This window comes from Durio zibethinus, chromosome 6, assembly GCF_047325235.1.
Source record: "Durio zibethinus cultivar Kanyao isolate XHJ-2024 chromosome 6, ASM4732523v1, whole genome shotgun sequence".
Taxonomy (NCBI): Eukaryota; Viridiplantae; Streptophyta; class Magnoliopsida; order Malvales; family Malvaceae; genus Durio; species Durio zibethinus.
This window is the reverse complement of record NC_143167.1, coordinates 35,022,513-35,046,306: the sequence shown is the minus strand read 5'-3', so window position 1 is coordinate 35,046,306 and position 23,794 is coordinate 35,022,513. Positions and strand designations below refer to the sequence as shown.

Below are 23,794 nucleotides of genomic sequence, written 5' to 3'. Positions count from 1 at the left end.
TACAAGCGAAAAAAGTTCAATTTGAGTGAGAGTATTTCACTAGCCACTGCGGAGGTATTAAACCTCATGAAAGCAATAGGTACTTTACTCCTTCCTAGAGGGACAGAGTTCGGGTATAGAGCTCATGTTATGCATATGCATATGAATGACATAATTAATAAAGTAAATAAACATGAATGAATAAATAAAATATATAAAAAAAGGTTTAATTTTATTAGGCTTTTGGATAACACAAATTTATTTGTTGGCCTAACTCTTAGAGTTCCCCAGTGGAGTCACCAAGCTGTCATAACGTCCAGATCTGGAGATCCATCGCTAGACATTGACTTGAAGGAGTCACTACCAATCTTTTTTATCTATGTGTGATTAGCCACCTAAGGAATCTATCCTTTCAAAGAACACCTAAGTTTAAGGGTCCCTAAAAGAATAGGTTCAGGTCTACCAACCAGAACAGGGTTCGAGAGTTCGGTTACGTGTGAGAAGGATATAGCACCCTCACAACGCCCATCGAAAGATGGTACCAACTTAATTTTGTGTTATATAATAAGCTTTAAAAATTTACTAAGTGATTAATTATTGAAAATTATTCTCAATTGACTCTAATACTTTTAACAAAAAATTGAGAAAATTCCCTCACCTCAAGAGTATGCAAGAAAACTATTGTTTCATTTGCAGAGGCTCCATCGTCGAATTATTTAACATTAAAGAAAATTCAAGAAAATAAAAAGAAAAAAAAATGATTGCTTTTATACAAGAAAAATTGATGCTTTTAACTTTTTTCCAAAATAATTTTTAGAAACTTTAATTTCGAGAAAAATTGATACTTTTAACTTTTTCTCAAAAATATTTTTTAGAAAGCTTATTTTCAAGGAAAATTGATACTTTCAACTTTTTCTTAAAAATATTTTTTAAAAAATTTTATTTAAAAAAATAATAAAAATAAAAATAAAGATAAAAATAATATAAAATAAAAATACTAGATAATTTTAATCTAATCAACAAATAATAATAATAATAATAAATAAATAAAAAAACTAGGAACGGCTCGGTTCGACTCGGCTTTAGGAAGAATAACGGCTTCGGAGACGCGACTCAGGTGTAGGTGGCTCGGCTCGACTCGGCTTCACACTCGGGTCACACGCAGGTCGTACGAGGGTTGGTACTCGGGTCGGGTGGAATCTTGGTAAAACGCGCAGATCATGTGGGTTTACTAACGCAAAAACGACGTCGTTTTGGGAAGGTATATAAAGCTGAAGGTCGATTTTTTTTCAGAATTCCCTTCTCCTCTTCTCTTTCTTCCCTTCTTTTCCTCTCCCTTCTCTCTAAATAGACGAAGAACTCTGGTTGAATCTCGTCGAATTCTAAAAATTTTGACTGAATCTAGGTTTTTTACCGAAAGTTCATAGGAAAGCTGATTGGTTTCTGGAAATTATGGCCGAAAACTGGGTAACTGGCTGAAAAATTCAAAATTGGCCGAAAAAGTCACCAAAAAATTTAAACTTCGCCAAAAAATTCAACCGAAATTTAAAAATTTTTCAAAAATTTTCAAAAAAAAATTCGCAAAAATTTCTAAAAAATCCTGAAATTGCCTCTGACCCTTCTGGACGTCTTTTTCTTTCTCTTTTCACTCTCTCTCAGTCAGTGTCTGCGTTTTTGTGTGTTTGGATCTTTGTGATTCTCTCTATTTATAGGGATTGATCAGAAAAATTTTTGATCAATCCCAACTACTCCTTGGATTAGGATTCCATCCTTGAATCTAATATGAACTCTGATTGAATCCCAAATTCACGGTAAGATTTCAAATTTCCATCACAATCTCAACAGAAAAAAAGAAAATAAAATCAAATCAAATCAAAAAATATTAATAGATAATTAAAAAAAACAATTAGATAAATAATAATATATAAATAGATAAATAATAATAAATACATATATATATAATAATAATATATAAATAGATAAATAATAAATATATATTAACAGATAAATAAAAAAAATAAATATATATTAATAAATAGTAATAGTAAATAAATACATAAGATACAAAAACAAATATATATATATATATATACAAAATACAAAAAATAAAAAAATAAAGTGGACCTACTTAGTTGGATCAGATTCAATTGATTCGTACCTGAATCAAATTGAGTGTTTACATTTATCAGTTTTATCAATTCCATTATAAAAATGGTTTTTTAATTAATGCCAGATGGAGCCTTAGAAGTCTGTTAAAAACTTATCAAGCAAACTCTGTTTTGGGGCTTGGGAAGTGATCTAAGATTATTTCTGTTTTATTTGTCTTGCAGATCTAGCAAGAATTAAATCATAGGAAGAGGTCAGCTATTTGCACAAGAGGATAGCCTACGATTCACATCATAGATGCATGAGAAGCAGCTTAATTTCACGTCATCCAATATCTCATCAAGATAACCACTAATAAAATTCCTAACCCTTACATTGCACTCAAAATCTTGAACTTAGAATTTGACATCATTGAATTTCACGTTCTCGATAAATTTCTAGTCATCGAAACAAATGAACAAGAAATAACAGCTAAGAACACAGTATTCAAAAGAAACAAGTATATTCATATCAGAAAGACTTGCGAATTATGATACTACGAAAGCAGGAACTTAGGCCTAAGTTTCCCTATATTAGCCTGAATAAGACAAACAAGTCCCAAGAAAACGCTTGAACAATCCCCTCAACTCCAATTAGGAGACATCACTCACACCATGCTCTAAAACGGATGACTATAATACTAGGCGCATAAGCAAGTGGTAACCACCATTGGAAACTTATTACCAAAAAAAATGAAGCAGTAGCAGCAGCAGCAAATACTAACTATTGTTTCTCGGGTTCTTCTTCCTTTCCAGGATCTTCTTCCTCTTTCTCTTTCTTTTCATCCTCTTCTTCATCTTCTTCGGGAGGATCATATGGCATTGGTGCTGGTAATGGTGTTTTCATAGGGCTAAATTGAGGAAATATATCAGGTCAAAGCCCAGGTTTAGGCCTCTTCCACTCCGGCCATGTAAACCAAGGTGGTCATAATAAATCATACTCCCTTAGACAATAAAATTCCAAACCAGAAAAACATAACCTATTTATCAAAGCAACATGTTTCTCCGAAGATTGAATTATCTAAACAGTACCCATTAAGGCATTAATCAAACAGCACCATCCCAACAGAGTATTACTGCATAAAATTAAACCCATCGAATAAATATCCTGTTGAACACAAATATCATACCAGTAATTTGTAATTTCCTTCTCCGACTCGTGCTCATCTCAGTCGGTCTCCCAATGGCCTCAATTCTAATATCTGGAGGTTCAGCACCCGAGTCCTTGAGCGTTTATAGGTGGAGAAATTTCTAAGTTCCTTCCACCCTGGTTTCTTTTATTTCTACATTATAGAGTTATTACTTACCCAATAATTCTTTCTTTAGGGTTAAGTGCAATTTTGAATTCACGGGGCATCCAAAATAAACCCTAAAATTGAATCAGATTATTGGAGTAATTTTAACCAAAATGGACTTTTAGTTTTGGATTCAACGTTTCCTCATAAACGTAACAGAAGGAAATACATGAAAATGCAAAATCTCTTGCCTTGATTCTATTGTGAATACAACCATCAATCATGTTATGCACCATTGAGATTTGAGTCTTTAAACACTTTAAAAAAGTTTCACTCAAGGAAGCATCTATTCGAATACCAAAAAGAGCCCAAATTATATTAGAGACTTCGCATAGATTGGAAACTATAACTATGTGTTTCAAGCCTCAACTCTCCACTTCCCCAGGCGCTTCCGTGCTAGTGGCATTCTCGTCCTCACTAGGGCACCATGCCCTTCCTCCTCGCTTTCTTCACTATCTAGCACAACTACAGTTTCAGATATTGAAAATTCTTCTGTTTCTTCTGTTCCCTTCTGCTTTATCCCCATATCAATTTCCAAACTTTGAACAACTTGATGAGACTGCTGCTTCTGGTAACCTCCGCAATCCTGTTGCACTTGGGTTGAAGAACCTAGAGATAGCTTACCACCAAGCCTACTCTTTGCAAGAGTTTGGGGTTTCGATAGTGGCATCACATTCTCTTTATTACTCTCTTGTTGTCTATGTGATAAGCCTTTCAGTCTCAGTAAAAGCTTCTCCGATTTTGTATTAGCAGAGACGTTTTCCTTTCTATCAACAAAATCCTCTTCAACTATCCCAAGAATTTTCACATTTTCACATGTTTGCAATGACTCCACAGACCCAAATTGCTGTTTCTGGCTTTGACAAAGTTTTGAACTGCTCTTTATGCTGATGTTTGCTGATTTACCATCTTGATGCTGGTCAAGTTGTTGATTGCGGCTAGCCTGAGAAAGTAATGATCCAAAAGAAGGCTGATGTTGACTCAGTGAGGATGAGTAATTTGGGTCCACATTCTCCTTGTTATCAAAATCGTCCTTGAATTGACTAGAAGACTTCAGAGATGATTTCCGCCCGTTTCTATTAATTTTCTCATTGTTCAGATTGCATTCATTCAGCACATCATTTTCCTTTTCTCTTTTTCTCTTACCTTCCATCTGATTTCTCTCGTCACAGGGAAACAAGTGGTGATTAGGAACCTCATTCACCTCCTGATCACCATCCTTTCTCTTGGTTGAAAGAGTAGACTCGAGTGATAACTTCTGGCTAATGCCATGTGTTTTTTTATGGCTAGGAATAAACTCATTAGTACCATGTTCTGATTCTTTGTCTAATCCTTGAACTTCAATCTGCAACCAAAAGAAGCATGAAAAACAAAGAATCCAATACAAGGAAAACTTAAAAATCAAACAAATCAAATGCTAGTACCACCCCTGTATCTGTGTTATTTTCAGCGCATTGATTGCTACAACTGCTTTCTCCACCTCCTGCCTTGGCATATTTCTCAGTCATGGATCTTGCTTTATGGTCAAAAGCTTGTCTATTATAGTTGTATTCCCTACTCTGCCAATTCATCAAACATATCAAAAAGCAAAGAAAAAAGGAATTTCCATTCATCAGCCTAACCCAATCCATCAGAGAGAATGTGCACTTACTACTTCACACATTAGGCCATCATCAGGATTTGGTTCACTGAGCAATAGCCTTATGCTTGTAAGCACTGTTGAAATGTTTAACGAAGGTTGCCATGCCCCCTGCTTGGATGAGAATCAGACCCTTCTTGTCATGTCATATATCAGATGCATGAAAGAAACAGAACTTCCATTTTGGGAAATGAAATAAAAGAAGAACCAATGATGCAAATATGGTCTTTGAGTATAAATTTTACGGTGCCATCTACTGCCAAAAAGACGTATAAACCTGAAACACAGGCTTGAAGCAATGAAATTGAAAGTTGAAAAACTTCAGACATGATCCATTTGCATAAAGATCACTGAGCCCTTACATTTTCAACATTCTTTGACTGAAATAGAAACCTAAAGTCTTCATTATAGAACTTAACGTAAAAATTGTGTCCTTTGGACATCAGTTTAATAAGCTTTTGGAACAAACAATTAACCATTCCACTTTCTCCTCAAATATAATCAAAGCATGTAAGAGAATGATCCAGTAATAGAACATTTAGGAGGGGACAAAACAAAACTAACCTTGGGGGGAAGATTGAGAATGTCAAGGCAAATTCGACCTCCATTATCTATGTTGGGGTGATAAATGGGCGTCCCAAAAGTCACAATCGGAGGCTGAAGCGGGTACCTTTGAAAAAAAAAAAAACCAATAAGCCTCTTCTTATTTTAAAATGTCAAAGAAAAAATGAAATTCATTCTGTAACTTAGCTATACCTTTCAGGTATGTGAATCTTAATCTTGAAAATTCCTTTGGCATATACAGTTTCTTCAGGGCCTTCTATTTCTGATAAACAACATATAACCAGATTTTGGATTTCAATTAATTGCTCGGTTTTTTTATTTAAAAAAAATTGTAACTTAAAAGAAAATTGATCTTACGGGCGTTGACGGAGGAGAGATCAGAAAGATCAGAGTGGGGGGAGAGAAAAGGGAAGGAAGCGCCATGAGGAGGATCTGTGAGAAGGAGCTTTAGCTCCTTTTGCATTCGTAGTTTAAGCCTTGCTGCTTGTGCCATTCTTTTTCTTCTTCTTCTAATTTGGAAAAAGCCTTTGATTTTCTATTTGGCCTTGTTTTTTCATCAGCTTTAAAAATGAAATTTTCGGTCTTCTGAGTTTCGCGCGGGCGGTGAAGTGAACCTTTTCAAATGATGTTTTTCTTTTTGGTTTTCAACATTCTTATCTCCCTCGTAAAATTCAGGGAAAATGATGTCATATTGAATTTCAAATAGACTTGTTAATTTTACACTAGATACGAAAATAAAATTATTTAAAATTTTGATAAAAATTATATATATGATTTTAATAAAAATAAAAAATTATTTCATATTTGACATGATATTTTTTACATATTTTTTAAACAAAATAAACATAATATAAATACACTAAATACTAAATTTAATTTCAAATAATTTATGAAATATTTTACTAACTCATTACTTTTATACTCTTTTTTTTATTTGATTTTTTTATGAAAAAATAAATAAAAAATTTTAAAAAATTTTTATACTATTTATTTATAATGTGTTTCTATTAGGCTTTTTTTTTTTTTTTTTTTTTGCAATGGTGTGGATTATTCTTATTTATTAGTTTTTAATATCTTGCAATGCATGAGTGATAATTTTTTTAATTATTAATATTTTTATATGAATATCTATATAAATTAAAAAAATAAAATACAAAATATTTACATAACAGCGTTATGTTAGAAAACCAAATAAAACCAAATTTGTTACAGATTTATAGAGATTTTCAAAAGATAAAATAATGACAACAACTGAATTGTTTTAAAATGGATTAAGGGTAAGGATTGATTATAAATTAAATTTTTGAGCTTCTCGGATTGTCAAATGTAGGGAGGATAAAATCACTCGAACCCGTCGGGTTTCGACCCGACCCGACCCCTTAGGGTCGATTTTTTTTTTTTTTTTGAAAATCGGGTATCGGGTCGAGTAGGTCGGGTAGAGTAAAAAAAATTTCGGGTTCGGGTCGGGGTCGAGTTTTAAGCAAACCCGACCCGATATATATAAAAAAAATATTTTTTAATTAATTTTTTAATTTTATATTTAATTATATATATTTAATTTTATATTTATATTTAAAATAATATTTTATTAATTTCGGATCGGGTCGGATCGGATTTGATTTTATACAATATCGGGTTGGGGTCAGGTATTTAAAATGAAAAAATATCGGATCGGGTACGGTTCGTGTATTGTATATTTAAAATCGGGTCAGGTTCGGGGCGAGCAAAAACCTGCCCCGACTCGATCCGTTGCTATCCCTAATCAAATGCCTGAGTAAATTTTAGGGATGGGGTGCTTTTTGTTTTTTTTTTTACGAAATTTATGCATTAATTGACTACAAATTAAATTTAGAAGCAACGTATGCACAAATTGTGTAACTAATTTATTATAATAATTACATGTTTTCTTTTAACTATGTTTTTAATTGGATTCTAATGTAATTAGTTCTCTAAATTTGTGTTCACGTAAAAAAAAATTTTATACTCATAACTTTCTTTTTACAAAAAAATCATAATAAAAGGATAAAAAAATAATTACAGATGTTAAATTTTAATTATATTATATTTGTTAAATATTACATCTTAAAAATGATAATATACAACTTATGATTTAGTCCTAAAATACCAAAATTTTTTGTTTTCAAGGAATGTTTTGTAATAAAAGCAATAAATCGTTTAATAATACAATGAAATCATTTTTTGAAATTTTCCTTTTAAAAGGTTTTTTTTTTTTTTTTGCTTTTTTGAATCTTAAAACCAAAGTTTTTAAATTAATGAACCAAGAAGAAAAAATATCTTGTTTTATAGATGACTTTACTATAAAACTTGTTGCCATAAAAAAAAATTTAAATACTAAATTAATGCAAAATTAATTTTGAGAAGCATTCAATGCACTTGCACGTAAAAGAAAATATTAAAACATTCCACTCCACCACTCTCTTCCAAACCAAATACCATAAAAGTATCGAACAAAATAAAAATGGAAAATGCGGCAACTTGTAAATATAATTACATTATAATGTATAATCATAATTGGAAAATAAAAAAGGGAAATAATGTCTACTTGCAGGAAATTATCCACTGTTGCTAGAAACATTTACTTAGCCTATGAGGGACTAAGGAGCACCTTCACAATTCGACTATTTGCATTTTAAGTATAATCACTTAAGTTAAGTATTAAAAAAAAATTAAACTTAGCTCAACTTGGTACTCAAATAATTTGAGCTTTAATAACTTAATTTGATAATGAATAATTATCACTCGATAACATAACGAGTTAAATTCAAGTAGTATTTTGCTTATTGAATTTCATAAAACTAAAAAATTTGAAATTACATCATTCCTTCAACAATCTCCAATAGGATGTATTTTTTAAAATTATTATATAGTATATGGACGGTGGAATTTAAACCCTATAAATTAATAAATTATTTAATGGACATAAGAGTTTAAAGGTGTAAATAATATATTAATATTCGTAAATTATTCGAGTTTGACTTGAATAAAATTTAAATTCAATTTGATTATTATCAAGTTAAGTTCGAGTAATTCGATTTATCAATTAAGTCAAATTTAAGTATTTTTATATTTAGTTTGAATAGCTCATGAACCTAATCGAATTTTTATATTTTAATTAATAAAAATATATCGAACTTGAATTTAAATTTGAGTACAAATAATCAAACTTTTGTTGAATATAAAATTAAGTTTATTTTTTACATGTTAATCAAGCTTAATTAAACGAGCTTGAATAGCTTAATTTATATATTGAGTTGAACTTGAAATAAAAAATTAAAACACGATCGAGTTCGATCCGAATTTCAAGCTTAAATTCAAATTTAATATTATATCGACCTGAACTCGATTAATTATATATTTATATGGGTTGTAACAACCATCTAACACCATTTATTTAATTTAAAAATCCATCATTGATGTATACAATAATAAGTAAATATACTTGCATTTACTTTTAGAAAAAAAGAAAACTCACTTCTTCAAAATTTCTTAATTTGTTGTTTAATTAATTTATTTTTTTATAGAAATGATAACGGTTTAATTTAGTTTAATTGTTTCATATAATACATAATCTTTTAAAATTTTAAAAATTAATATGAATTCAAATCAACTTATTTTGAAATTAATTAATTCAAATAAAAATTTATCAATTCGATTTGATTCATCGATATTTTTAAAATGTTTTATTTTTACTATTTTAATAATATTATTAATAGATTTAACTATAAAATAATTAATTTTTTTATAAAAATTTAAAAGTTATATTAAAACTAATAAAAAATATAATTTGATTGTAATTTTTTTTTTTTTAATTTTATGATTCAAAAACCGAATTAAAACATCTAATATCAAATCAAAATTAAATTGAATTAAAAAAATTGATGCAAATCAAATTGAACATTAAATTTTGATTTTTTTTTTCAGTTTTTTCTCAGCCTTTCCCAAAGATATAATCCTAAAATTTGAATGATACTTGGTGAATGTGAAATTCATTATATTTATGTTAGATAGAGTTTATGAATTGGTAATATTCAGACATTATATATTGTATTATTTTTAACAAGAAGCATGTATTTAGTTTGGTAAACAAGATGCCAATGATGCATAGTGTTTTTTTTTACCAAGACAATGGAGCATCAAGCATAGTTGAACCGATAATTCTCTACTCAAATCACTTAAGCTAAAACCTAGTATGATAAAGAAAAAAAAAAAAAAGTTAAAACTGAAGTGATTAATACGCCTACTTTCGTTTTGATTTAGAAGGGAAATATGGCACTGACACATTTGAAATCAAATTGAAGCTTCCCTCCCGGTCCTAGTTGGAGTATTGCTTTCCCAGTTAAAAAAAAAAATAAATCAAAGTTTCCCTCCCTCCCAGTTGTGGTTAATGGACCGTCTAGTGAGCGCTGGCCCAAGCAGGATTTAAAATCATAGTCCGCGATCCACTAAATCTTCCCACGTCAGTTAACGACGTGAGGAGCAACAACTCTGCCCAAGGCAACAAGGGCCGCCACCCCACTTCCCAGTTTGACACTTTACTAACTCAACAAAGCGGCTGTCGCCGCTCTTGCCCAGGCCCCCCCCCCCCCACCCAAAAAAAAAAAAAACAGCCAGTCCACCCGTAATGCAAGCACGCGCTGTTTCTTGAGCGTGGTCCACCACTCTTTCCTTTAAAAAATCCCGAATACGTTAATAAAAGTCAAAAACAAAAACCAGCCAAAACAAAAACATCATTCTGCTTGCCTTCCCCATTCAAAAGCACCACACGCGTGGACCCCGCCACTAGTCCTATTCCGTCCTCCCCTTTCCCGTGTCCCACTCGCCCCTTAATTTCAAAAAAAAAAAAAAGGCTCACCCACACATGCACAATCGCTTATTCAAATTTAGTACTGGTAGTTTGAACTTTTAAAAAGAAAGCTTCAAAACAATATCATACCAATAATCACTTGTATTTACTTCGTCTTCTCTCGTTAGCTTTCCTTTCTCTCTTCTTATTCTTTATTTCTTTATTTATTTTTTTTCAATTTTGGCTTTGCGAATTACTGTACGGCCGGCTAGAGAGAATGAGCGTGGTTGGGAGACAGATGGCGAGATCTAATTCGACGGCGCATCATCAACGACAATACTCCGATATCTTCCTCGATGCGTCGTTTAACAGCAAATGGCTTGAGTCCTCCAATTTCCCTTCTTCTCTGGTCTTCGATCTTTTTCCCTCTCACTCTCTCTTTCTTCTCATTTACATTTTGCATTTCTTGTTGAGGCGGCGTTTTTTTTTTTTTTTGCTTTTTGGTTAGGAGTTCGGGTTCTATGGCGAGGGAAGAATAAGCAGGAAATCGCCCGAGCCGGGGACACCGCCCGTTTGTTCGAGGTCGTCGAGTTTGAGGAAGAACAGCAATGAGTACGTGTCGCCAAGTGAACTCAGCCCCGGCTTACTGGATCTGCATTCATTTGATACTGAGCTTCTTCCCGAGGTTTTACTCTATTTCTTCAATTAGATTAAAGCTTTCCGGTTTTGTTCTCACACATGAATGCATAGATTTGCTTAGCTGTGTTATAATAAAATATTAAATGCTAACTAATACTAAATGTTGTTCCATGATAATGTTTGATTTGATCCTCAGGTTAATCAAGTGATGTAATTGGTAATTAGATAGCTGCATTGTATTTTCATAGCATTTTTTGACCTGACGAACTATTAAACAATGATTTATATTAATAATTTGTGGCGTTTAAAATTACTTATTGTTTGAAACTTGCTTTTCTTTTGTGGATAGTAAATTTGTTAGTCCTTTTTATAGTCGCAGGTTCCTAACCTATATGAAGGATACGAGCTTGAGAAACCTGTTCGTGGTAAAAGTTTTGATGATTCTGAACCTTATTTGTCTACCAACAAACTTCCAAACAGGCCACGTGGAATGGCTGAGAATAACCTTCTTAAAAGCATCTCAGTGGATAAAGAAAGAGCTAACAATGTTGCCAAGATTAAAGTTGTGGTATGCTACTTGAATGCTTACTTTCATTTTATATATCACACAGAAAATATTAATTTCAATGTTTTGAATGAGTGCTGTACCGAAGTGATCCATCATTTGTGCCAAGAATGCAATGAACTCTTGATTTTGAGAACCTTAATGCTAAACTGAGTGATGAATTGATGATCTGAACTAAAGTTGCTGTTTTATAGACAATTGAATGTTACGTAGAGAGCCATGCTTTTTGCACTATCAAACCTCAAAAGATATGCTTTAGATTATGAAAATCTTAGCCTGCTATTAATACCAAATAGGATCAAATATAGACAGTTGAAATTGGCAAAGAAAACCATATACACTTGCTCGCTTTTGTTTTGCCATTGTTAAAATAGCTAATAATAATTTCCAATGCAGGTGCGCAAGAGACCATTGAACAAAAAGGAAATAGCTAAGAAAGAAGAAGATATTATCAATATAGAGGCAAATTCGAATGCACTAATGGTTCATGAAAAAAGACTAAAGGTGAGCAGCTGGTAGGCTTCTCTTTTTCCCTACAGTTGTGTAATGATGTAGATGTTTGGATTTAATTTTTGGTGGACTTTCTAACTTGAGCTCCTGACCCACAGTTGTATGCTGTTTTGGCATTTTCAAGAGATTACTTGCTTAAAATTTGAACCAAAGAAGTTAATTGCTCTTTGCCTTGATTTTTATGGAAAATCCAAATTGACATATTATTTTAGATCCTCCGTGACTCATGATAATCTCCACCAGCTGTAAAACTTACTTCTTCCATGGTTAATTATATATGATCTAGTAGCAGTCTTTTACATGAGGTCTAATGATTGATGCCCGCAGGTTGACCTGACAGAATATGTTGAGAAGCATGAATTTCTTTTTGATGCTGTACTGAATGAAGATGTTAGCAATGAGGATGTGAGTATATCACAGGAAGTGGATAACATTTAATGTGTCATTCAGCTAATTTCACTAGATTTCATTTTCTATTGCTCTAGGTGTATTCTGAGACTGTGGAGCCGATAATCCCACTAATTTTCAATCGAACAAAAGCGACTTGTTTTGCATATGGGCAAACAGGTAAGTGGTTTTATCCTAAATTTGAAATTTATGTGGATAAGGCACTTAATTCTAAAAATTCTCTTCTATAAAATCATTTCTCACTATGAACTTGTAATTTTGTTTCTGCTTAGTACCAGATATTTAAAAAAATTTTGGCTGAATGCTGGTCTTTTAATTTCTGTGCTTTTATATGTTCTTTGTGCAAAATTTTGACAAAGACTGTAAAATCTGAAGTCAAGTAGAATTTTGGTTTCTCTGGGAAGGGAAGAACGCTGACTAAAAATATTATTGATTCTAATTTCAGGAGTCTTAAGTGTTACAATTGATTTATAAATAGTCACAATTACATCTCTTTTCTCCTACTCTCATGGTGACCAAAATGTGAAAGTGTTTCTATTGGTTTAGCACATTTGACTCCTCTTCCAAGTTGTCATTTATGAGCTAAATGCTGTCTACTTGGTTCTTTTTTATTTGTCCTGGTGTTTATACCTGTTACCCTTTACTAAGTACATGTAACTTTTAGATTCTATTACCAGTAATTATACTCTGGAGTCTTTAGGTATGGTTCTTGTTTTTTTTGTCTTTCTGTATATGGTGTTTGAGTTGTCACATAAATTGTATTAAAAGGGAAATGGAAAATGCTAAAGCTATCATTTGGGTGAATGTGTATGTATGCATATTAAAAGGGCTGTTTCAGATTATCAAATTTACCTGTTGCAAATTTTTTAATAAATGATATGAAAGGCTAACCATTGCTCAGTATTTAAAAATTTCGTTTGAATAAAATAAATGGAAAACTAATTCCTTTTACATTCTCTTTTAAGTGATAAAAAACTTGCATCTTTAACCTTTTTGGAAAAGCCCATTTCTTAATTAGTTCAGGCTTACACCTTTCAAATGTGTTTTTTGTGGATTAAAATAACATCTCGTATGGGTCATTTTGGCTTGGCATTCCATATTTTGAATTCTTGTCCTTTTCCAACGTTCACAAGATTCCACTTTCCATATCTTAATTTTTTTCCATTTATATTCTTGCAAACGAACATTTAGTTGATCCTCTATTTTTCAGGAAGTGGAAAGACATATACCATGCAGCCACTGCCTCTAAAAGCATCTCAAGATATATTAAGATTAATGTACCATACATATCGGAACCAAGGTTTCCAACTCTTTGTCAGTTTCTTTGAGATATATGGGGGAAAAGTCTTTGATCTGCTTAATGATCGGAAGTAAGTTATTTTCATATGGAGACCTAGCAAATTGTCCTATAGTTTTATAGTTCTCTGATTAGATTTGTACTTTTTGCAGAAAGCTTTGCATGAGAGAAGATGGTAAACAACAAGTATGTATTGTAGGTCTGCAAGAGTACAAGGTATTAGATGTTCAGACGATCAAGGAGTTAATTGAGAGAGGAAATGCAACTAGAAGCACTGGCACTACTGGAGCAAATGAGGAATCCTCTAGGTCGCATGCTATTCTTCAGCTTGCCATCAAGAGATCAGCTGATGGCAGTGAAACAAAGCCTGCTAGACTTGTAGGGAAGCTTTCTTTCATAGATCTTGCTGGAAGTGAGCGTGGTGCAGACACAACTGACAATGACAAACAGACGAGGTAAAAAATTTTGAATCCATGCAATGTGGGATCACACTTCTTCAAAGCAATGGTACCATGAATTGCATAAGCATATTTACAGAGCCATTGAAGTGCTCCATGGAGGTACTAGGCCAGAAAGTGCACCAACTAGATAATCAAATGTTGATAGAAATGGGTGGCTCAAGAAGATTCAAAACTACGACCAAACATGATTTCTTTTTTGGCCTTTTATACAGTTGACCCCAGAGTTATGGGATATAAGGCTTAGTTTGTTGTTATTGTTTTCTTTGCGTATAATTTGGGATGCTCTGACTACCATTATTTACAATGTGCTGTTCAAATCATAACATGCTGATTTCATATTTCTGCAGAATGGAAGGTGCTGAAATTAATAAAAGTTTACTTGCTTTAAAAGAATGCATCAGAGCTCTCGACAATGACCAGGGTCACATACCTTTCAGAGGAAGTAAGCTGACTGAAGTCCTTAGAGACTCATTTGTTGGTGACTCACGTACCGTTATGATATCATGTATTTCACCGAGCTCAGGATCATGTGAACATACCCTGAATACACTCAGATATGCTGACAGGTATGTGGTTCTGTAATTAAAATTGCATTATAGAAGTGACTTATGCATGTGTTTGAATAATACTGTGGATACCTGCCTTCCAGGGTGAAGAGCCTATCAAAAGGGAACAACTCCAAGAAGGATATGCCATCTTCATTATCAAATCTTAGGGAGTCGACTGCATTGTCCTTGGCATCACCTTTACCAACTGACACATTTGAGGATAATATAACCGATGTTCCTTTTGAAAAGAACAAATTTGGGTGGTCCAAACAGATTGAAAGAGATATATCTCCTCCTTTTAAAGTGGATCATGTTCCTAGTGGAAGGATAGAAGGAAATTTGGCTGTACCATATTCAGATTGTTTCAAGGGCCGGAGAGATGGTCTAAATGGCATGGCTGAGGATGATTTTGAGGAGACATATGAGCAACAAAAGATGTTGCAGAAAATTAATAGTAAGGCACTGACCTACCAAATGCCTTCTTTGGAGGAGAAGCTGAAGACTGATGCTTTGTCAAAGCGTGTGGATCCTACCATCTTTGATGATAACAATTCCCATTTATATGATGATTTGAGTGCCCTGTTGAAGGTACCATCAATCAAAATCTGGACATCTGATTTTCTTCCCTAATTGTATTTAATTGTGAAATGAAATTGGTCTTGTTTGTTAGTAGGAAGAGGAAGATCTTGTATCTGCTCATCGGAGTCAAGTGGAGGACACAACAGAGATTGTTAGGGAGGTAACTGACATTCTGGCTGTAGCTTATTCTATTATCTGCCTTGATTACCTTTGTTCTGAACTTCTGATTGTTATCTTGCCTGCAGGAAATGAATCTGCTAATTGAAGCTGACCAACCAGGCAATCAGCTGGATAATTATATCTCAAAGTTAAACACCATTCTTTCACAGAAGGCTGCAGGAATTCTACAACTGCAGAACCGCTTGGCTCAATTCCAAAAACGATTAAATGAGTATAATGTTTTAGTATCTTCTGGCAACTGATTTAATCTGTAGAAAAGGGCTCATGAAATCCACCGATGCAGTTGGCCTGGGACTGCTAGGTGTGTGGATTTGAAGCGGCATATGATTTGATGATTTTCTTCCTTGATGGTGAGGCAGTTGATGACCCGCAAACTGTCACCTGGTTACAGAATTACAGTTCGTATTAGAGTGGGTCGTGAGAGTGGAATGTTGATTCTTTCTTCCTCCATTTTTTATGCTTCAAGTAACTGTTGTGGCTTTTGAGTTATACCGCACTCCATAGAAATATCTTATATATGTATATATTTATATGCATTGCTCCTCCGTTATTAAATATGTAAAATTTTTGTAGCAGACAGCAGTGTACTGTTATTGTTAATAATAAAGCACCTTGTTTTTGTGTTTTTAAGCTTGTCCTGGTATAGCTTTATACGACTTTTTCTATTTTTGGTTGTTCCTGTCTGGTTTTTACTTGTTTGCATTATATTTCGTTGTTCTTTAGTAATCTTTACTGACCACGTGTGGGAAGTTGGGCTCATTTTCTAGGGGAGGGCCAGTGTTGTTTTTGAAACCCAACCCGCAATCTAAAACCACACGACCTCACTTCACCCAAATACCTTTTCTATAGATTATATTCCACTAACAGCCCATTCCTCTTTATTTTCTTTTTAATTCGTAAGTGAGTAGGAAGAGGAGACAACCCTTTTTTTTTTAAGAGACATGTATTATCATATTAATTTCATTTATAGAATTAAAAAATTACATTGATAGTATATTTGATAATTTTTTTTTTTTTTTTTTTATATTTGTCATTTATATATTAGATGTTTGAAATTAGTTTTCAAAAGTACTTTAGTCAGTTAAGAAAATTCGCAATCACATACATTCTCTTTCGTCTTCGTTACTGTTTAACTATGATTTTATATAACTGTTGAATAATTGAACTGAGAAAATTATGGTTTTATTAATATAAATGGACACCTTGAATATATATACATACGTACATACATACATTAACGACAATCTCACTGACCTATCAACGTCTCCAATCCTTCTGTGGTCTGAATTCACCAAGTGGCTCAATTATACTCCAAAAATAAAACCTTTTCATCCCCATGGCTCATCACATCAACATCAATACATCAATATTCTTTGCTTGATATCCCATTCCTCAAAGTACATTTGCCTCCTTTCTTACCTACCGCCAATCCCATTATCAATTGGACAATGTAGACCATCCAATCAAATGGTTACCTCTCTTTAATTTTCTTTTTCATTTAAATTCCACATTTTCCACTCCTTGTTCAACTTATGACATATGAGAAACCATTGAACTCTTTTAGAATTTTCAAGTATGTTCAAAAAATGTATGTTTGAAATTTAAATTATAAAAAGTTTTTCTATTTCTAGATTAAAATTTTTTTTATATAAAAAAAATAATTAAACAGATAAATCAATCAACAACTACCATACGATAATATTTAGCCTAAATTTCAAGGTTTGAGGCTCTTTCCCTGTCCTTGGACAATATTTCATTGACCTTTTGAAGTTCTATTAACCATGTCGACGACAAGATTTGTTTCAAAACCACTGAAAAGAGAAAGGGGTTAGCCATATAGTCCACAAAATAAAAAAGTAGTAGTCTAGAACAATTATTTTCAGTATTTCGTAATCATTTTGCTTCACAATTACTAGTTTGAATTTGTTTGATAGGATTGCCTGGTTCTCATTCAACATGAATTTCAGGAAAGCTGAGTATAATTTTTTTTCCCTTTTTCAGGTTTTTAGTGTCATATCTCAAATTACTATATATTTTTGCATCTATTTCTTCAAGTATAGCAATCTGGCAAAACCCAACAGGGCCAGATGAAATTCCGATTGTGTCCAAATCCAACCAAAGAAAAGAGAATGATGGATGTTTTATTGCCACATAATTGGGAGACATAAAGTAAAGCAAAATTAGCATCAACCGTCCACCTGGCCTCATTTAGGTACTGAAAAATTCCAAATCATGCTTGGAGCAATTCATCTAAGGAACATCCGAACATGAGAGGACACATGCTTTTTGGGACTTGTGCTTTTCTATGTTCACCTGTAGGAACAGAATATTGAATTATTGATAAATATCACACGACCAAACGAAGAAAAGAATTCATTGACAAATGAAAGAAGAAGAAGAAGAGTGGGACTCTTTTCTCTTTTAATTTTCAGTACAAAATTTTGATTATTGTCCTTTCGATGAGTATAAGCAGCACTCGGGGATTTCTACTTTTTAACATTGTGACGTGAGCAACTGTTTTCTTCAAATTCTTTTTCTTGGTTTTTCTCTCAACGTTACTGTCTTGAAAATTTGCTGCAGCTATGGAAGTCCTATTCCTGGTTTGTACTTTCTGATGGTGTGCCTTGAATCTTCAGTGTCTGTCTAATACATCAGAGGCTTCAGAATTCCAATACCATAGCACCATCTCACAATTTTCTCTTTCACGTGCTTGCAAAACAAAGAAACAAAGAATGAATGAATTATACCCAATATTTTTCATTTTACAGATATTAATCCAACTTTGAACTTTGGAATATTGTTTTCTTCATTGCATACGTGTAATTTTTAGACTTCATTAACGGAGATATTAAGACCATACATACCCCTTCAAGATGATACCCAATATTGAATTATCCAAGATTCTAAATAATAATTATTTGAAATTTTATTATAAGTTGAATGGGCCATGTTGAATATATATATATATATATATATATTTATACAAAGCAAGGAAGAATCAAATTGCTTAATTTTTCAATAGAATACCTTGAAATGGCAGTTGAAAATCTATATATGTAGTAAAGATTTGTCTATATTCCAAGTTGAATCCATGGGAGGCCTTCGTGCTGCTAGTAAACAAGTTTTCCTCTCAAAGGGCAGATGAAAAGCACATTCCATCTTTTTCACTTCATTTGTTTCATGGCATTTAATAGCATTATAAAAGAAAAGGAAAAAAAAAAAACAAAAAAAGAAACCAATTGTTTTCGGATTCAATGCCATAAGCCCTCTGCCAAGTGCAAGCGAATCATCTTATTTGTTTTTAATAAGTATAAAAGAATGGGTTAACAAATGCCTCTAGACAATTGTTAATTACCAAAGATTATAGATTTAAAAAATTAAGTTCAATACATTATTTTTATCGAATTAAAATCATATCCAACTTGAAAATTTAGGGGCAGCTCGATCCATATATTGATTTACCCCTAAAAAGAGGATTTTAGAATTTCATATTTCATTGATTTTTTTAACAAAAAAAGTTACAGTTTTATGATAGAAAAAGAAGATAAGGATATTATAATTTGAATTTTAAAATTTTTAAATGTCAAATTTTAAAAATGATTATATGAATCAGTTAAATTAAAATTTAAATTTCATATATTTTTTTTAAATAAGTACTAAAGGCTTTTAAAGTCTAAAGAGCCCGATTTGCTACTTTCTTTCTTACCGGACATAGCAGCAAATATCTTTGTGATTAAAAACAAATTATTGATCATTGTCCCAAACCCAGTGTCTTTTATAGTTCTTTTTCCCTTCAAAACCTTGGATCCTTTTCACGCCAATTTTGATTGCTCCTTAAAATTTCTTTTCTCAAGATTTTGTAATACTTCCTTTGTCTTCATGCACCCAATTGTATCGATTATATATCTTCACCTTAAGCTAAAATGCAATCTGGTAACAGATTAAAAAATGGCCCACAAATCTAAGTAAATCACAATTACCCACCATGGAAGGAGTGTTTGATTGTGACAATTGGCTGCATTTCTTCTTCTTCTTATTATTATTATTATTATTATCAAGTCGGTTAGCTGCATTTTTATGAGTTATGATGAAATTAAGCAAATGACATGAGATTGGTGATTTAATTAATTGTCTAATCTATGAGGGAGTAGAGTATTTGTTTTGGAGTTGTTTATCAAACTTAGACCCTAAGAAAATCCGAATCTAATTAATTCAACCAACCAAAAATCAGAACATTATCTTTGATTAAGTAAGCTTTTTCCATTTTAATTAATAGCTATCAGCTAGAACCTGCTTGATTAATGGATTCATTGGATATAATATTATCACTCACGACTCTGTATAGAATACATGTGGTGGTGACAGTAGAGCCAATTAATTACACCCCCTTGGTTATAGATTTGATACCGGATTTGCCCCTTTTGCTTTTGGGTCAGAGTGGCAACCCTCTTTTATAAAAGGAACTTCATAAACATAAAAGACTTATATATATATATATATCTATAATAGAAGTAAAGCATTAATTCATTTTGAAAAATGATTTGATAAGTTGTATATCACTTTGCAAATATTCACTTGCCAAATTAAAAGGCTTGATCGATCATCTTAATTGCTCCCAACTTGGTAAAAATAATTATTCCCTAAAACCATTTATTAAAGCAAAATTTTCAATAAGGGTATATATAATAATGATATAAAATTTCATTTCAAAGCTTTAAGTTCATAGCTTCAAGGAAAGAAAAAATACGAAATTCATGAGTTGAGACGGAATCTACTAAAAAAAAAAAAAAAAAAAGACAAAAACCAAGAAAATGTTATTATAAGACGGAGACAAGCACAGATTTGGAGGTACATAGACCTGCTCCGCAAGGGCGTAGCCCCAACCCAAAAGAACTCATTTATTTATTTTTTAAAAAAAGGTCGGCCGTAGCCGTTGGACCAACGGGGAAGCGACAACTACTCCTTTGCTTTTTTTGAAAGAAAATATAAATAAATAAGTCTTGAAAGAATTATGCGCCAACGCACGACGGCAAATCGGATTCCTTTCCGAAGCCACTTTTTACTATTTATTTATTAGTATAATATTACTAAACAACTTACTTTTCAATTCAATAAACCTTTGGAGCTGTAGTTGCCTCTCTCACTGGCCTTTTCTTATGTGGCTTTAACATTTAACATGCTATTAGAGCACATGTTCACTCTCGTTCGTTAAACCAACTCATCAATGATAGCTATGTTATGCATATGATATGGAGTTTATGTTGTATGGCAAGCCTATTATTTTTATATGTGAACCACATGATCGGTCAATTATTTGTGTACATGAGAAACATTATTAGATAATTATTTTGCATTAAGGTAATCAACAAACAAATAAATAAGTTGGTTGCTCACTACTATTACATAATACTAGTATGGTTTATATGTATTTATGATACAATTGTCACGATTTACATGCAAATTCACATGTTAATAAATGATACAACTGCATGCTTCAGGTGAAACACACAAAATCACATTTTATTTTTAGCTCTTTGTATAATAAAGTTCATAAAAAGAATTTAAACAGTCTCTTATTACACATCCTAATAAAGAAAAGTTTGTCAAAAGTATTCCTTTATGGAATGGGTCTACCCTAATCCTCTCCATTCATAAATGTTTTTAGTTTTAAGATTAATTTATGTCTGCTATCAATCATATTTACTACATCTATACTTCCAAATTAAATATAATATATATATTCATACGTGTTAAATTTATTATATTCCAAATACAACTGCAACAATCATATAACATTGTAACATAAATCAAATACAAATATCCATGAAATGTAAATTTAAAAACATCTACTCATAGAAAAACGTAAAGATAAAACCTCAATTTTGTTTTCCAATAAAAAATAGTTTATATATATATATATTATGATTGCCGCGATTTAAAATATAATCAATAAAACAAAAAGTTTAGATCTATCAACATTAACATATAACACAATTATGAATAAAAAATAATAATTTTATCTTGAATATATCTTTTAAATCACAATGAATCAGTTCACAGTGCTAGAATCAACATTGTAGCAAAATCATTTTACATATTCCAAATTAATCTCTTTCACTTTAAAAATTTTATTTTCATTTAATGAAATTTAAAAAATTAATGTTAATGAACATTCAAGTCAAATCTCTAAGGAGAAACTGAACCAGAGAAAAAAAAAAAAAAAAGAAAAAGTAAAAACAAACTAGCTATAATTAATTGGTAGGACCACTGAGGCCTAGGAGTGACTAAGGAGACCAATTATATATTAACATCACAAATACTAAAATTTGACAGATTTTTAGTTCCCGATGTCCTACTTTAAAAAAAATGTTATTATCTTCTCTTTTTAGTAAGTGACTATTAATCACAACTACAGCCCTCTTGTCTTTTAGCTGAAATTGTTTATACCCTTAGGGGACCACATCGCAGGCGAAACCCTCCTCCCACGCTCATGTGTGAAGCACATTATAAAAAGTCTAATAGGCTTGGAAAATATCTAACCCAATGGGACCATGACGTGTAGCGAACGATGAGAAAGGCGGTGCCATGTGGGTCCCCTTCTCATGACCCCAGGAAATATCAAAGCCGTCCTGATTCGACCCACGACACCCCATTCGTTACTGTACATTGGCCTCCATTATATATTACGGTTCTACCTCTAACCTTTGGTTCAAAACACCCGAAGGGCAAAGGCAGCAAAACCCAACTCCGCCCCCTGCCTTTCACATAATTTGTCTCTGCCGTCTTCTCCTCTTTGGGCTTAGAAAGAAGGAAGCCTTTTTTTGTTGTTTAAAGGTTGCAGGGAAGTGGAGAGAGACATAAAAGGTTAATTTTTATATTTTTATATGGAGGGTAACAGTAACACTAATATTGTTGCGCCGTTCGTTGTGAAAACTTATCAGATGGTCAATGATCCAATGACTGAAACTTTGATCACTTGGGGCAAAGCTAATAACAGTTTCATAGTCATCGACCCTTTAGATTTCTCTCGGAGGATCTTGCCTCTGTTCTTCAAGCATAGCAATTTTTCTAGCTTCGTTCGCCAGCTTAATACTTATGTAAGTAGATATCTGTCTAATGTTTTTAAGTTGATTCATTTATTTCAAGTTTTTTTTTTTAATTATTATTATTATTTGTATTTTTGGAATTGGTGTTTAGGGTTTCAGGAAGGTGGATCCAGATAAGTGGGAATTTGCAAATGAATGGTTTCTCCGAGGGCAAAAGCATTTGCTTAAGAACATAGTCAGGAGAAAGCATAATAAAAATCCCTGCATGCAAGTGAAAGCGGAGGATTTAGACGATGAAGAAATAGTCATGGAAATAGCGAGGCTAAAAGAGGAACAAAAGTCGTCGGAAGAAGAGCTACAAGGCATGAACAAGCGTTTAGAAGTCACGGAGCGACGCCCGCAACAAATGATGTCGTTTCTTTGCAAAGTTGCTGATGACCCTGACCTCCTTCTTCGTATGATGCTCGAAAAGGAACGAACACGACAACTTAACACCGAGAAGAAGCGGCGGATGACGATGACACCATCCTCGTATTCATCGTCTTCGAGCCTGGCGGCTTCGAATAATTCAGTGAAATCTGAAGATGAAAGAGAAGGGCATCCAGGAGTAAATTCTTCCCCGGAAAATGGATTCGATATTGACAACAACTTTTCTCGCTCAAGTTATCAGTCGTCGCCATTGCCTGAGGACTCCAAAGTGTTGTTGGGGCATAATCGACAAATTGTTGGACAGGTCATGAACTATGGTTGCGCCACAGTAACAAGCAAATTTCCGGCGGTTATGGTGGCTCCGTCAGTGATTGAAAGTGGCATGGCGGTGTCTTCGTCGGGGACGAGTAGTATAGAAGGGTATGGTGATAAGAAAGGGCAAATGGGCTATTTTGGAGAAATGGCGGCGGCAGGAATGGAGGCGCATCTACTACCGCCTTATCCATTCTCTCCATTAGGGGATAATTTTTTCTTTTAGTTAGTTGCTTTACATGTTATATCTTGGATTCTATCTTTCCTATTGATTTTTGTTTTTGGTTTTAGATTTTGCTTATTTTGCAATTTTGTTTGTTTTGTTTTTTTGATTTATGTATATAAAAAATGATTTAATTGTAAGGTTAATAAAGAGCTTATATTACATGCTTAAA

The 23,794-nt window shown here is 32.7% G+C and overlaps 3 protein-coding genes across 5 annotated transcripts; 2 read left to right on the top strand and 1 right to left on the bottom strand.

The window, feature by feature from the left end:
* Positions 1–2,394: 2,394 nt before the first annotated feature.
* On the bottom strand, positions 2,395–6,262 carry UBC37 (ubiquitin-conjugating enzyme 37). Of its 2 annotated transcripts, none has more exons than XM_089763259.1 (6): positions 5,979–6,262; positions 5,814–5,883; positions 5,622–5,727; positions 5,070–5,168; positions 4,846–4,977; positions 2,395–4,763 (listed from the first exon to the last, which is right to left on the bottom strand). In XM_089763259.1, the coding sequence occupies exons 1-6, from the start codon at positions 6,112–6,114 to the stop codon at positions 3,777–3,779; spliced, it is 1,530 nt and encodes a 509-aa protein (XP_089619385.1). In that variant the 5' UTR covers positions 6,115–6,262; the 3' UTR covers positions 2,395–3,776. The 2 variants fall into 2 exon arrangements, with proteins under 2 accessions (XP_089619385.1, XP_022730717.2); XM_022874982.2 differs by having other exon boundaries at positions 4,843–4,977; positions 5,979–6,261.
* Positions 6,263–10,496: 4,234 nt separating this feature from the next.
* Positions 10,497–16,247, top strand: LOC111285666 (kinesin-like protein KIN-13B). 2 transcript variants are annotated; one of them, XR_002689756.2, is made up of 12 exons: positions 10,497–10,834; positions 10,934–11,110; positions 11,438–11,632; positions 12,026–12,133; positions 12,467–12,544; positions 12,625–12,706; positions 13,758–13,917; positions 13,997–14,299; positions 14,653–14,871; positions 14,955–15,441; positions 15,524–15,592; positions 15,678–16,247. XR_002689756.2 is itself a non-coding variant. In XM_022875220.2 (12 exons), exons 1-12 carry the CDS (start codon positions 10,703–10,705, stop codon positions 15,852–15,854), a joined length of 2,184 nt encoding a protein of 727 aa, XP_022730955.2. In that variant the 5' UTR covers positions 10,501–10,702; the 3' UTR covers positions 15,855–16,247. The 2 variants fall into 2 exon arrangements, 1 of the variants encoding a protein (XP_022730955.2); XM_022875220.2 differs by having other exon boundaries at positions 10,501–10,834; positions 15,527–15,592.
* A 6,071-nt stretch (positions 16,248–22,318) lies between these two features.
* Positions 22,319–23,794, top strand: LOC111285288 (heat stress transcription factor C-1b-like). Its single transcript, XM_022874648.2, has 2 exons — positions 22,319–22,709; positions 22,810–23,794. Exons 1-2 carry the CDS (start codon positions 22,497–22,499, stop codon positions 23,623–23,625), a joined length of 1,029 nt encoding a protein of 342 aa, XP_022730383.2. The 5' UTR covers positions 22,319–22,496; the 3' UTR covers positions 23,626–23,794.